The sequence below is a fragment of the Pristis pectinata genome, chromosome 2 (assembly GCF_009764475.1).
Source record: "Pristis pectinata isolate sPriPec2 chromosome 2, sPriPec2.1.pri, whole genome shotgun sequence".
NCBI classification, from domain to species: Eukaryota; Metazoa; Chordata; class Chondrichthyes; order Rhinopristiformes; family Pristidae; genus Pristis; species Pristis pectinata.
In genome coordinates, this window is record NC_067406.1 from 144,182,919 (window position 1) to 144,197,986 (window position 15,068).

General features: G+C 42.5%; 1 protein-coding gene across 8 annotated transcripts in view; it reads right to left on the bottom strand.

Moving 5' to 3' along the window:
* Positions 1 to 2,977: 2,977 nt before the first annotated feature.
* The window catches only part of LOC127587443 (sodium/hydrogen exchanger 9B2-like), a 161,414-nt gene continuing 149,323 nt past the window's right edge, over positions 2,978 to 15,068 (bottom strand). For all 8 annotated transcript variants that reach the window (XM_052045808.1, XM_052045769.1, XM_052045801.1 and 5 more), the window contains 2 exons: positions 7,803 to 7,995; positions 2,978 to 5,451 (listed from right to left, as the gene is read on the bottom strand). In XM_052045808.1, coding sequence (XP_051901768.1) covers positions 5,384 to 5,451; positions 7,803 to 7,995 — 261 coding nt within the window. In that variant the 3' untranslated portion in view covers positions 2,978 to 5,383. The remainder of the gene's footprint in view (positions 5,452 to 7,802; positions 7,996 to 15,068) is intronic.

Sequence of the window (15,068 nt, forward strand, 5' to 3'; positions counted from 1 at the left end):
AACAAATCTGAAACCCTGCCCCCTGCACCAATTTCTCAGCCACTCATTCATCTGCCAAATCATCCTATTCTTACCCTCACTGGCACGTGGCACAGACAGCGATCCAGAGGTTACTACCCTTGAGGTTCTGTTTTTCAGCTTCCTACCTAACTCCCTATATTCCCTCTTCAGGACCTCATCTTTTTTCCTACCTATGTCATTGGTGCCAATATGTACCATGACCTCTGGCTGTTCACCCTCCCCCTTCAGAATGCTGTGTACCTTATCCGAGATGTCCCTGACCCTGGCACCGGGGAGGCAGTATACCATCTGGGAGTCTGCAGGGATCTATTCAGGGTTGTGATTTTTATAAATGACTTGGATGAGGATGTGGAAGGGTGGGTTAGTAAGCTTGCAGATGATACAAAGGTTGGTGGTGGTGTGGATAGTGTAGAAGGGTGTCGAGGGTTACGATGGGACATTGATAGGATGCAAAGCTGGTCTGAGAAGTGGCAGGTGGAGTTCAACCTGGAAAAGTGTGAAGTGATTTACTTTGGAAGGTCGAATTTGAAGCAGAATACAGGGTTAATGGCAGGACTCTTAGCAATGTGGAGGAACAGAGAGATCTTGGGGTCCAAGTCCATAGATCTCTCAAAGTTGCTGTGCAAGTTAAAATGATATCTTAATTAGTCACATGTACATCGAAACACACAGTGAAATGCATTTTTTGCGTAGAGTGTCCTGGGGGCAGCCCGCAAGTGTCACCACACTTCTGGTGTTAACATAGGACGCCCACAACTACTTAACCCGTACGTCTTTGGAATGTGGGAGGAAACCGGAGCACCCGGAGGAAACCCATGCAGTCATGGGGAGAACGTACAAACTCCTTACAGACAGCAGCTGGAATTGAACCTGGGTCGCTGGTGCTGTAATAGTGTTAGGCTAACTGCTACACTACTGCGCCCGCCCTTGATAGGGTTGTTAAGAAGGTGTATGGCATGTTGGCCTTCATTAGTCAGGGTATTGAGTTCAAGAGCTGCGAGGTAAAGTTGCAGCTCTATAAAACCCTGGTTAGACCGCACTTAGAATATTATGTTCAGTTCTGGTCGCCTCACTGTGGGAAGGATGTGGAAGCTTTAGAGAGACTGGAGTGGAGATTTACCAGGATGCTACCTGGATTGGAGAGCATCTCATGAGGATAGGTTGAGCGAGCTAGGACTTTTCTCTTTGGGGCGGAGGATGATGAGTTGGTGACCTGGTAGAGGTGTACAAGATGAATAAGAGACATAGACTGACTGGACAGAGACTTTGTCCCAGGGCAGAAATGGCTAACATGAGGGGGTATAATTTTAAGGTGATTGGAGGAAATTACAGGGGGGATATCAGCTGTAAGTTTTTCTTTTACACAGAGAGTGGTATGTTAGGGACATTTTAAGAGACTCTTGGATAGTGGATGATAGATGGACAGCACATGGAAGATAGAAAAATTGGAGGGGTATGTAGGAAGGAAGGGTTAGATTGATCTGAGAGTAGGTTAAAAGGTTGGCACAACATCGTGGGCCGAAGGGCCTGCACTGTGTTGTATCTATGTATCATAAACACATAGAACATATTATCTATAAATGCATCACTTTGCACGTGAGTTAAATTCCATCTTTCGGTCCTTGGCCGAGGCTCCCAGTTGACCTTGATCCTGTTGTAACTTTAGAAGCCTTCTTTGCTGCACAATGCACCACCAATTTTGGTGTCAACTGCAAACCTACTTTGTATGTTGCAGAGTAGATGAAGGAGAACCAGAGGCTATGGTGCATTTGGATTTTCAGAAGGCTTTTGATGAAGTCCCATACAGGAGGTTAATGAACAAAGTTAGAGCTTGTAGAATTCACGGTAATAGCCCAGCATGGATTGAGAGTTGTTTTAACAGATGAAAAACAAAGTAGGATTAAATGAGCCCTCCTCAGGTCTAAAGGCTGTAACTAGTGGGGTACTGCAGGGCTTGGCACTCGAACCCCAAACTATTCACAGTCTAGGGTGGGTTTAAACTAGAGTGGCAGGGGGAAGGGGAGCCATAGCTCCCATCTCCAAAGGTTGTACAAAACTCCCTGACATTTCAAACGTAGATGTGCGATGTGTATTTCAGGGAATCGCACGGCACACAGGACCTCTCAGCCCCCCTCGCCTGCCGACTGTGAAGCCTTTCTACACTGATCCCTTCTGTCCACATTAGGCCCACATCCCACTATTATCCTGTCCGAGCTCTTAAATGTTGCAGTTGTATCTGCCTCCACCACCTCCTATGGTGCCTGTGTGAGGAGTTTGTACGTTCTCCCCGTGTCTGCGTGGGTTTCCTCTGGGTGCTCCGGTTTCCTCCCACGTTCCAAAGACGCACGGGTTAGGAAGTTGTGGGCACGCTATGTTGGTGCCGGAAGCGTGGCGACACTTGCAGGCTGCCCCCAGAACACTCTACACAAAAGATGCATTTCACTGTGTTTTTCAATGTACATGTGACTAATAAAGAAATCTTATCTAATCTCCACAAGAGGAAATAGTCTCTCCATATCTACTGTTTTAATTATCTTTATTGCCATCATTTTAAACACTTGATTAAAACACCCCAACCTAACCCAGGGGAATGTACTGTACCCATCCCACCAGAGCACCTCCTGGTGGTTTTAAGTTAGGTCTTCCCCAGACAATGGGGAAGCCACTTTGAGATGAACACAGCACTGTCTGTCCAAAAGTGTGAGAATTATACTGATGGCCAACTTCAACATACTGGACACAACCCCAAGCCCATCGTGAATCTGAGCACTTCTCATCAGGGATTCAGACTACATATTGTGTCCATTCCTGCTCGAGTTGCAGAAACTGTTCCCTAGATTTTCTCCTTCTCATTTTTCCTTCACCACCTCCGATAACTAGTTTCCTGCAGGTGGGAGATTTGAACATAGTTCAAGTGGAGCAATTTAGGGAAAGCTTCAATTGAGAAGTTTTGTTATTTTCCTGCTATTTTATTGGTGTTAACAAAATACACATGAATTACAAAATGTATTTTGTGGACTTTTACCTCAAAACCAGTAACCATTTATTCTCATCCATCCTCCCTCCCTCACATACAAAACAAATTAACGCTCATTCCAACATTAAATTAACATTACATACAAGCCAGCTCTAAATACAGAACAATTTTTGGAACAGTTAAAATGCAATAGATGCATCAACATCCGGAAACAACTGTGCACTTCAGTGTGTTTTCCTGATAATACATTTCATAGGTTTAGCATCTCTTGTGTGAAATGTCCCACTTGACTTTCTATTTTATTTCTAATTGTTGCCTCTTGTGACACTTGAACCCTTCACTGCAGTGAATGGAATATCTGGCCAATTTTAACAATCTTAAAAGTTAATTCGGTCACCTCATAGATTTCCCTCTTGTGTAAAAAAAATCTTAGTTTAATGTTTTCACATGACATTCAGAATCTTTATTGCTTACCTCTGTAAATGTGAGCCAGTTGGTCCTACAGATTAACAACAACGTTTATGCTCCACGTGACCCATCTTCCTTCATCCCACACTATGACTTTTATTCCCGTTCCCCTCAGTGTATTTATCCAGCTTCCTTTCAATGCACCAGTGGCATTTGCCTCAGGCATTACACACGGTAGCAATTTCTATATTCTCATTCATAAGCTTCTATTTAATAAATAATAAATTTTAAGAGTTATAAACTATTGAGATTCAGGGCTGACATATTCATTGGGGCTGTGAATGGTATCCAGGCTGTTCCCGGGTTACAAATGCTCGATTTATGGACATGCCTACATATTAACGAACTCCCATAATATTAAATTCAAAAGTCTGGCGTACGTGGATACACTCGTTCTACAACCGGTAGAACGCGTTTCCCCTCTCCATTTTTGGTAACTGTTCTTTCAGTTTTATATGCTTTTGATGCCATTTGTTACAACACTGTGGGGGTGTGGTTACCGCATCGAGTGATTTTTGAGTACTTTCTGACTTGTGGATGAAATCAACTAATGAATGTCAGTGAAAAGAGAATCATTTGTTACCTGGTAATGGCGTGTACTACAGCAGTCTCTGCAAGTACACCCCGTCAGCTCAGTCTTGTGCAGAGTGAACACTGGCCAGAACATCTTTGGTTTTTGAATAGATTTACTGGTTGTTCTGGGACACTTTACGTTATGATGCACAGTATGACTCACCAAACGAATTTCATGGTGATTTAATTACTTTCAGCAGAGTGATCAGTGGTGTATGATTGGAACTGCAGTTTATAACTCATTGTTGACAGCTTCTGTAACTCACACAACTCAGGCTGAGGTCCAAAGGTAGAAACTTTATCAGAAACTTCAAAATTTTTCCAGCCTTGATTTATTTCATGGCCTTTGCACAGAAAGTAATCTGTAAAGGCATTTACAGATAATCCATAAGATTAATTCAAATTACACACAGTCAAGGAAAAAGAATCAGGGGACTCAGCAACATTATTTGCATGTGTGTTGATTGAGAGGCACAACCCTGAGTGTAAACACATTGCTGTAAACACAACCCAGCACAGAGAGGGATGAATCACAGAAGTTCACAATACAGGAAACACTCACATCTTCTCCAGAGGGAGAGATGGATAGGTATTCAACAGGTGATTATTGAACTCCCTGGTCTGGGGAAGGTGTCTAGCACCCTTTCTGCCACAGACACCTAAAATTAAAAGGGGAAAAGTAATTTTTTTTAAAAAGCATGAAAAGTTCAGGTTAATTCCAGCCTGTTTATCTTCAGGCCTGGCTGTGGGGCAGCACCAATCTTCAGACCGCACTGTTCTGGCAGATGCTTTACACTGGTGAAACACAGCAGTGTGGGAGTAGTCCACATCAGTCCACATCAATCAGTCCACATCAGTCCACATCAATCAGTCCACATCAGTCCTACTGCACAAGTGAAATCGGGATTCACCTATGCCAGGTTCCAGGAATGTGGTGACTTATCATTGAGTGGCATTTGAATAACGAACAAACTATGAGCAAGCTCACACAGATTTCCTGGCTAAGTTATTATTTAATGGCCAGGGTCCTTCCAAAATACTGGCCACAACCCTGGGAACAGTAGTATCAAGATCATTGCACAAACATATCCATAATATCAAGCAAATTGCTAAGTGTTGTTGATTTCCACAGAACTAAAAGTTTCAAATATACATTTTTGTAAATTTTTCATTGTTTCTTTTAAAAATAAATCTACATAATGTACAAACATTAATTAAAAAACCTTTAAAAAGCCATTTCCTCCACTGTCTGCAGAACTACTTCCAGGAAACAAATTTCAGGTGAAACCCATTGCAGACATTCTTTTGGGAAAATAATAAGGGCAACAAATGTTGGTGAGCACCTCAGACCTCAATGTCATTTTCTACTCCTTGTGCGGGTTCACATGTTAAAACGGTCCGTGATTCGGTACCTGTCGATTAAAACATCAGGGATATGAACCAATGTTGATGACAGTCAAAGGCATTCTCATGCATTCATGGACAGTGAGCTCCAGAACCCCCGCAATCCCACTCACCAGGAGTCACCTCGGCCAATTTGAAGCAACAAAAATACTTTGAGAAATTCTCTAATACCTGAAGGCGATCAAGTTCCAGGAGCCCACATAATCCTTCAGATCAACCACTCAACATCCCATCTACCTTTCAACAACGCTGTAGTTAGAAGCTAACTCATCCAGATCCCTTTTGAGTGCTTGCAGCAAATACATTCTTGTTGCATAAACTAACCACACTCCAGAGGTTGATAAGGACACACAAGAGACTGCAGATGCTGGAATCTGGAGGAAGAAACAATCTGAGGAACTCAGCGGGTCGAGCAGCATCTGTGGGGGGAAGGGAATTGTCGACATTTTGGGTCGAAACACTGCATCAGGACTGAAAGTGGGTTTGGACCTGAAGTGTCAACAATTCCTTTCCTCCCACAGATGCTGCCCGACCCGCTGAGTTCCTCCAGCAGGTTGTTCGTTGCTGTAGAGGTTGTTGATCCTCCTTAAATCTACTCAGAAACATTCTAAGACCATCATGACATGCAGTGTTATCCTGTCAGCCCTAATGTTGCCTCTGTTCTACTTAAACCAAAAGATGCTTTCCTCGCAATATTCCATCAAACAAGTTTTCTCAATTTACAATCCTGAATAAAACACTTTTAATTGTCACCTCCTTTGTTCCTGTGTTTTGCACCATTTTATATAAAATAATCAGGGTTAAGCAGTTCCTGGACTAACCTGGTAGTACAGGTTTGCAATGAGCTTGTACCTACAAGTTAAACAAAAGTGTTTAAATATTTCTGTTAGCCCGACATCAATCTATCACCTAGCTCAATCCTTCTTCAGCGCTTACTCCTCAATGAGCTATCCTGATAACTTACACTTTAGATGTAATTTTACACAGGTTAAAAGCCTTGTAGACTGGGCCCATTCGAGAAATTACTGCTGAGGTATCTTTGGTCTAAAATTCTTCTATCTAAACTTGCTTGTTTTGAAGATGATGAGACAGTACTCCTGGAACAACTCTCAATTTCTGACAACAAACAATCTGCTGGAGGAACTCAGCGGATGGAGTGGCATCTGTGAGGGGAAGGTAATTGTCGACGTTTTGGGTTGAAACCCTGTGTCAGGACTGAGTTCCTCCAGCAGATTGTTCCACAGTCCAGTATCTGCACTCTCTTGTGTCTCAATTTCTGAAACTAATTGGATTGTTGAACAAGATTAGATTTGCTTAATTTCATAAGATGCTGTTTGTACACAGCAACTTCTGTTGGAAGGTCACCAACCTGAAATATTGACTGTTTCTCCCTCCACATAAACCACCTGACCCTTTGATGTTTTGCACCCTTTGCTGTTTTGGTTAATTTTTAAGACTTCATTGAGCTGCACCTGAGAAACTGGGAATATTCTTTTCAAGAACTTCCACAATATTTCCACATCAGTTCCTTCAAAATCTCCTATAAATAAGTGTACCAGTATAAAATATCAGATTTCTTTTCTATTGTGTCTTTGTTCATCTCTTGTGTTTGCCTGTGCTCGTCCTGAACCTTCCCTGGTCTCTGGCACCAGCTGCCTGCTGTTGACATCCACCTTGTGTTTGTGCTCGTCCTGAACCTTCCCTGGTCTCTGGCACCAGCTGCCTGCTGCCGACATCCACGTTGTGTTTGCCTGTGCTCGTCCTGAACCTTCCCCGGTCTCTGGCACCAGCTGCCTGCTGTCGACATCCACGTTGTCATCAATCACCCTCTGCCTGCACTAGTAATGTGAAGGCCGTCCCAGCACAGCACCCAGAGAGTTCCAAGTGTACCTCCAGGATGAAGCAGTACGTGCAGTATCATTTAGTTACAGGCCTGGTCATCGTGAAACTTCTGAAAGGAAAACTAACCGGGGCAAAGGGAAAAGAACTGGAGTGTGAATCGTCACTGAGTGGAAGTGCACGCCAGCTTGACGACTCAGCCCAATTAAGCCAGAGTCATAGATTTGTACAGCACAGAAAGGACAGATTTGTTCATCCCACCGCGTCCACGCTGAGAGGTAACTCCAGAAAGCAATCCTTACCCTCAGTGCCGCATTAGTTATAAAACACGAAGCAGAACAGTAATCTCTGAATAAAAGTATACATTCTCAACGGCACTGCCAGTAATACCTTCACACATCTGCCACCCAATTAGTTACAGAACGTTCAGGTTTATTTGATTTAACCACCACTCATGTTTCAGAGAGAAGATGTGAGCCTCAGAGTAATAGACAGCAAAGCAGTATGGTTTAGGACTGACCTGTGTTCTCTGGTGTCTGCTGCTTTTCTTTCTGCAGTAGCTTTGGCCCAAGCAAGCCGATAATAACTGCTCCAACTGGAGCTGTGATCAGGATTCCCAGGAAGGCCAGAGTGAGAACAATCATTCCATACTCCACCGCAGTCTTTTCATTTCGGATCCGTGCCATGTCCAAAGCCACAGACCCAATGGCAGCCTGAGTCAGTACAAAGCGCAATCTTTAATGCAAAACATTCAGCTATTTTGATAACACATTATGAAACATTAGGAAGATCACATCATCTACAAAACTTTCCCAGCCCATTCCCCTTGGCTCCTGGAGGATCTATCAGCAAATCTACTCAACGAATGTCACTATTCACCAGCCTGACTGATGAACAGCAGTAACCAAGAGAAAGGTAAGCCAATATACAGGCCAGAAGCTCACTTCACTTCCCAGATCAGCCGTAGTTTCAATTTACAGATTTTCTATTCATTCATTTTTCAGGAGTTGTAAGGCTGGTATTTATTAACCATCCCAATATTTCTAGGGAAGGTGGTGGTGGTAAACTGCTTTCTTCAACTGCTGCAATTATTGTGGTGAGGGAGTTCCAGGATTTGGACTGAGTGATGATAAAAGGCTGTGCAGTGACGTATTACAGTCAGAACGGAGTGCAGTTTGAAGGGGAACCTGGTGGTATTCTCATACTCCTGCTGCTGTGTCCCTGGTGGTAAAGGTTGCAGGTTCAGGATACGCTTTAGGCTTCCCAAGACAAGTAACTGCAGTGCATTCTGTAGATGGTACACACTGCAGCAACTGGTGGTGTAGGGGATGGTACACACCGCAGCAACTGGTGGTGGAGGGGATGGTACACACCGCAGCAACTGGTGGTGGAGGGGATGGTACACACCGCAGCAACTGGTGGTGGAGGGGATGGTACACACCGCAGCAACTGGTGGTGGAGGGGATGGTACACACCGCAGCAACTGGTGGTGGAGGGGTGAATGGGGTGTCAATGAAGCGAGCTGCTTTGTCTTGGATGGTGCGAAGCTTCAAGAGTTGTTGATGTTGCACTCATTCAGGCAAGCGGAGAGTAATCCTGGACACTTCTGATGTGCCTTGTAGCTGGTGGGAGAGCTCTGGGATGTCAGGAGGTGAGGTCATTCATCACAGGATACAGTCATACTCACAGTACTTCATTGGCTGGTCCAGTTGAGTTTTTGGCTATGGTGTCCATAGGATGTTGATGGGGCGGGGGGGGGGGGGGGGGGTGCTCAGCGCTGGTAATGCCGTTACATGTTGGATACTCTTGTTGGAAATAACCATTGCCTGCCACTTGGGTCATTGGTCAGCCCTGCCTGAACGTTGCCTGCAGGCCAAGGCTGCTTTATTGACTGAGAGGTTGTGCATGGAATTGAGTACTGTGCAATCATCATCAAACATCCCCACCTCTAATCTTATGATGGAAGGAAGTTCACTGAGGAATTATCAAGAAAGGGTCTAACCATCTCCCTTCACATTCCACAGCATTTTTACCACCTAGTGTCCCACCATCAATGTTCCAGGGTTAGCAGTGACCAGGAACCATGGCTACAAGAACTGGTCAGAGGCTGGGTATCCGGAGAAGGGCAGCTCATCTCCTGACACCCCATAGCTATTCCACTTTGTACAAGGACAAGTCAAGAATGTGATGGAATACTCTCCAGTTACCTGGATAAGTGCAGTGCCAACTGTCACGAACCAGCAACAAAAGAAACACACTGAGCATGATTCAGTGTTAAAAACTATTTTATTAATCACTACTTATGATAATACGTAAAATAAAAGTAAAAATGTTAGTATGTTAGAATTCAAGAATGTTAAACCTCGAACGTTAACCCCAAAACTAAACTCTTCGTGTGTGTGTGTGACAAAGTCCAAAACTCCCAGTTCCTGAATGGTTCTTAAAGTTCAGTTCCGCAAGCCATAAGGTGAAACGTGAGCAAGGGCTTCTTCAACAACCACCGTTGTCTGAAGATAAGATGTAGATGTAGAAAAACATAGAGAGAGTACATACGAAATCCAAATGTTCCACGATGGAACCCAAACGACACTTCAGTGTTTACTCGGTAGTGACTTGCTCACCCCGAAAAGCATCCGAACCGTGGTCGTCCACACACAAATACCTGTTTCCTTCTACAGGTCAGCAACAAAGTGAACTCCACCGGATTACTTCCAACTTCCATACATGGATTTCAGTGGCAAACACAGTTATTGTTTCTCATCCATCGATAGAGAAAAACAAGCAGGCTGGTGTCTCTCTCCCTTCTCTCTCTCTCTTTCTTCTTCTAACTTCTTCAACAACGTCATTACGTCCTTTATCTTCTATTGACGTAAGCACGCCCCACACACACATACACACACACTCTCTATCTTAAAGGGACTTTCACTGAGTCCGTAACACCTCCCACCTAAAAAAAAATTTTTCCAAGAAAATTTTAACCGCGCATAGTTAGTAATTTTAATAATTATCATGCTACACAACTACAGACTATCAGATTAGTACAGATACATGTTTCCCATTTAACATCGGGAAAGACAATCAGCAATCACATTATCTTTGCCTTTAATGTGAGTTATCATGAGATCAAACTCTTGCAAAATTAAACTCCAGTTTAACAGCCTTCTGTTCTTGTTTTTGACTCGGCTCAGAAACACCAATGGGTTATGATCTGTATACACAGTCAATGGTTTCTGAGCGGTGCAAACATATACACTGAAATGTTGCAAGGCTAAAACAAGCGACAGTAATTCTTTCTCTATGGTGGAATAATTCTTTTGATGCTCATTAAATTTCTTTGAAAAGTAAGCTACAGGATGGTCAATATCATCAAGGTCACCCTTCTGCAACAACACAGCTCCTGCAGCTTCATCACTGGCATCTACTGCTAATGAAAATGGCTTTTCAAAGTCAGGTGTTCTGAGCACAGGATGGTAGCATAAAATGGCTTTCAGCTTCTCAAATGCTTCTTGACAAGAATCTGTCCAAACAAACTTTACTCCCTTCTTCTGAAGATTAGTTAGGGGAAGAGCAATATCAGCAAAATTCTTACAAAATTTTCGATAATATCCAACCATTCCCAAAAATCTTCTAACAGTCCTCGTACCTGTGGGAATAGGGAACTCAGATATTGCTTGAACTTTTGCCTGAACAGGAGCTTGCTTGCCTTGACCTACAACATAACCAAGATACGTCACAGTGGCATGGCCAAATTCACTTTTAGCCAAGTTAACTGTAAGGTTAGCCTTGGAAAGTCTTTCAAACAACCTTTCTAACGCAGAGATGTGATCTTCCCAAGTATCATTCCCAGTCACTAAGTCGTCAATGTAGGCATCTGTATGTTTTAACCCATGAATCACTGAATTAATCATTCTTTGAAATGTTGCCGGAGCATTTTTCATTCCAAATGGCAAAACATTGTATTCATACAATCCAGAAGGGGTTACAAAGGCTGAAATCTCCCTTCCTCTATCTGTTAATGGAACACACCAGTACCCTTTTAATAAGTCAATCTTTGTAAGAAATTTTGCCTTTCCCACTCTGTCTATGCAATCATCCACCCTAGGAATAGGGTAAGCATCTGACTTTGTTACAGCATTCACTTTCCTGTAATCTGTGCAAAATCTAACAGTTCCATCAGGTTTAGGTACAATAACACAGGGCGAACTCCAATTTGAAGTAGAATGTCTAATAATATCATTTTCCAACATGTATTTGATTTCCTGATCAACAAGTTTACTTTTTTCCACATTCATTCGATATGGGTGTTGTTTGATTGGTTTTGCATCCCCAACATCAACATCATGGGTAATTATCGATGTTCTGTTTGGAACATCTGGGAACAGATTTTTAAATTTTAAAATTAATTCTCTCATCTGTTGTTTTTGTGAAACTTGTAAATGGTCCAACTTCGTTTCAAGGTTCTCCAGGATATTTTGGTTTTTCAGTTTCGATGGAACAATATTTGGTCTAAATTGGCCTTCCTCAACATCAACATCAGGCATTCTAGAAACAACCTTTTCACCATCCACCAAGGCCACAACTGAATCCCTCTCATAATAAGGTTTTAGCATGTTTACATGACAGAGTTGTGTTTTCTTGCGTCTATCTGGTGTTTTGATTATATATGTTAGATCAGTCACTCGAGATTCAATAACATAGGGTCCAGAAAAACGAGCTTGCAAGGGATTATTTTGGCTAGGGAAAAATACCAACACCTTTTGCCCCACTGCGAATGTCCTAGGCCGAGCATGTCTATCAAAATATGTCTTCATTCTTATCTGGCTTGTTTTCAGATTCTCTCTCGCTAGCTGGCAGACTCTCTCCAACCGAGTTTTAAATTTTTGGACATAGTCCAACAGACTCAAGTGAACTTCCTCATTAACCCATTGCTCTCTCAACAACTCCAAAGGTCCTCTCACCCGATGTCCAAACACAAGCTCAAACGGACTAAATCCTATTGACTCCTGGATCGATTCTCTAACGGCAAACAAAAGTAAATGGATACCTTCGTCCCAATCCTTGGTGTTTTCAAAGCAATAAGTCTTCAGCATATTTTTGAGAGTAGAATGAAATCTCTCCAGAGCTCCTTGAGATTCTGGGTGATATGCAGATGATACAATCTGCTTTGCTCCCAGCTCATAGACTATTTGTTGAAAAATTTTTGACATAAAATTACTACCTTGATCAGATTGGATTTCTTTTGGCAAACCAAACAAGGTAAAAAATTTTACAAGAGCCTTTGACACCGTCTTGGCCTTAATATTTCTAAGGGGTATTGCCTCTGGAAATCTAGAAGTGGCACACATGATGGTTAACAAATACTGATTTCCAGTCTTAGACTTTGGTAAGGGGCCAACACAGTCCACAATCACCTTCGAAAAGGGCTCCCCAAAAGCAGGAATTGGTTTCAATGGAGCCACAGGGGGTTTTTGATTTGGTTTACCTACCATCTGACATGTGTGGCAGGTTCGACAAAACATCACCACATCTTTTCTCAAACCAGGCCAATAGAATTGTTTCAAGATCTTCCCTACAGTTTTATTCACACCAAAATGACCACCCAAAGGCATACTATGGGCCAGGTTTAAAATCTCATCCCTATAAACTTTTGGAACAACAACCTGATGAATAACTTCCCAATCCTCATTAACAGGAACATGAGGAGGTCTCCATTTCCTCATTAACACTCCATTTTTGACATAGTATCCAGTTGGCACCTTTTCAATCTCCTCACATGAGAGAGCTTTTTCTTTCAATTCTGTCAATTCAGGGTCCTTTGTCTGTTCCACCATAAAATCCTTCCTCGACAAAGACAAATCTTTAAATTCAGGCTCACTGTAAGGATGTTGATCCTCCAGTGAAGACAGAAAAGTCTCAGATAAGGCATCAAAATTTTCTTCCTGTTTAGGACTGTCACAAGGAACTACATCAGACTGCACCGGACTGTCTGTCTTGGCTAATTCTTTAGCTCTAGCTCGAGTCACCGCACATGATGGGTAAACATCTGAATCATCCTCAGACTCATCAATCCTTGGTTTGGTTGTTAACCGTACCACAGGATCACTTTCTCCATTTGCAAGGTCATTTCCCAATAACAAAGAAACTCCTTCCACTGGCAAACTAGGTCTTATCCCTATCTCGACTGGTCCTTCTACGAACTTTGACTTTAAAATCACCCTGTGAAAAGGGACAGACATGGTCTCACCTGTAACGCCTCGCACTAGATTTACTTCACCAGTGTCACTTTCTTCACCAAAATTTAAAACACTGTCCAGCAAGAGAGATTGACTAGCCCCAGTATCTCTAAGAATTTTCACTGGCACCTGGGGTGACTCATCATTCAGTGAAACAAAACCCTCTGATACATACGAACGGAATTCCTTTCTCACCTCCTCCAACTTTTCCGCTTTTCCCTCTTGCAAGGACTGATCTTTAACAGCATCTCCTAAACCTTTTTGATTTTTAATTGCCTGAAAGCAAGCATTGGGCCCAGCTTCCTTCTTTTTCTTCAAAAGGGCACAATTAGATATCACGTGGCCAGGTTTCCTACAGTAATAACAAGTACGCTCAACAGATTTCTCCAGCCCTGGCTTCTTTTCATCTTTTCCTTTTTGATTACCTCCCAATTTAATCTCTGGTTTACCTGGATTGTCTTTGTAACTCTTTTGAAAGGTTTTAGGTTGTCCCCATTTGGATTTATGGGTTAAAGCATAATCATCTGCCAACCTAGCAGTTTCTTGTAAAGTTTCCACTGCCTTTTCATTTAAATATGTTGTTAATTCAGCTGGAACACATCTTTTAAAGTCTTCCACCAGTATCAATTCTGTCAATTTATCATAATCCCCATCTACATTTTTAGCCAGGCACCATCGTTCAAAACATATTCTCTTTCCATTGGCAAATTCCATATAAGTCTGATCTGCAGATTTCCTCAAGTCTCTGAATTTTTGTCTATAAGCCTCAGGGACCAATTCATAGGCCTTCAAAATAGCTTGTTTTACCTTGGTATAATCAGCTGCATCCTCAACAGACAAAGCAGAATAAGCTTTTTGAGCTTTACCTTTAATCACACTCTGTACCATAAGAGCCCATCCTTTCCTTGGCCAGTTTGAACTCACAGCAACCTTTTCAAAATGTTGGAAATACTGATCAACCTGATCTTCTTCAAACGGAGGGACTAATCGAACCTCCCTGCTGGCTGAAAAACCATCATCAGAATCAGATTCCGAACTCCTACGCTTCATTTGTAACTCATGCTGCCTCTTTTTCTCCTCGTTATCCAGCTCCATCTGCTTCATTGCTAGATCAGCTTCTATCTTCATCTGAGTTATCTTTTGTTCGGCCTCTAATTTCTTTTGTTCTCGTTCAGCCTCTATCTTTAACTGGGTTTGTTCTCGTTCAGCCTCTATCTTTAACTGGGTTTGCTCTCGTTCAGCCTCTAATCTCTTTTGTTCTCGTTCAGCTTCTAATTTATTTTGCTCTCGTTCAGCCTCTATCTTTGCCAGCTGCACCTGTGCCTCAGAAATTGCTATTTCACTGCCAGGAAACTGTTTTAACACTTCCTTCTCAAACACTTTCTTTTCCACATAATGGCCAGCTATCAGTCTCTGAATATCTGCCTTTCTCATAGACTGCTTTACTTCTGTAAGGTTTAGCCTTGTAGCAATCTTTATCAAATCATCCTTTTTCGCCACCTCCAATCCCTTTTGGGTTGGTGACTCCAAAAATGCCTTAATATCCATTGCTG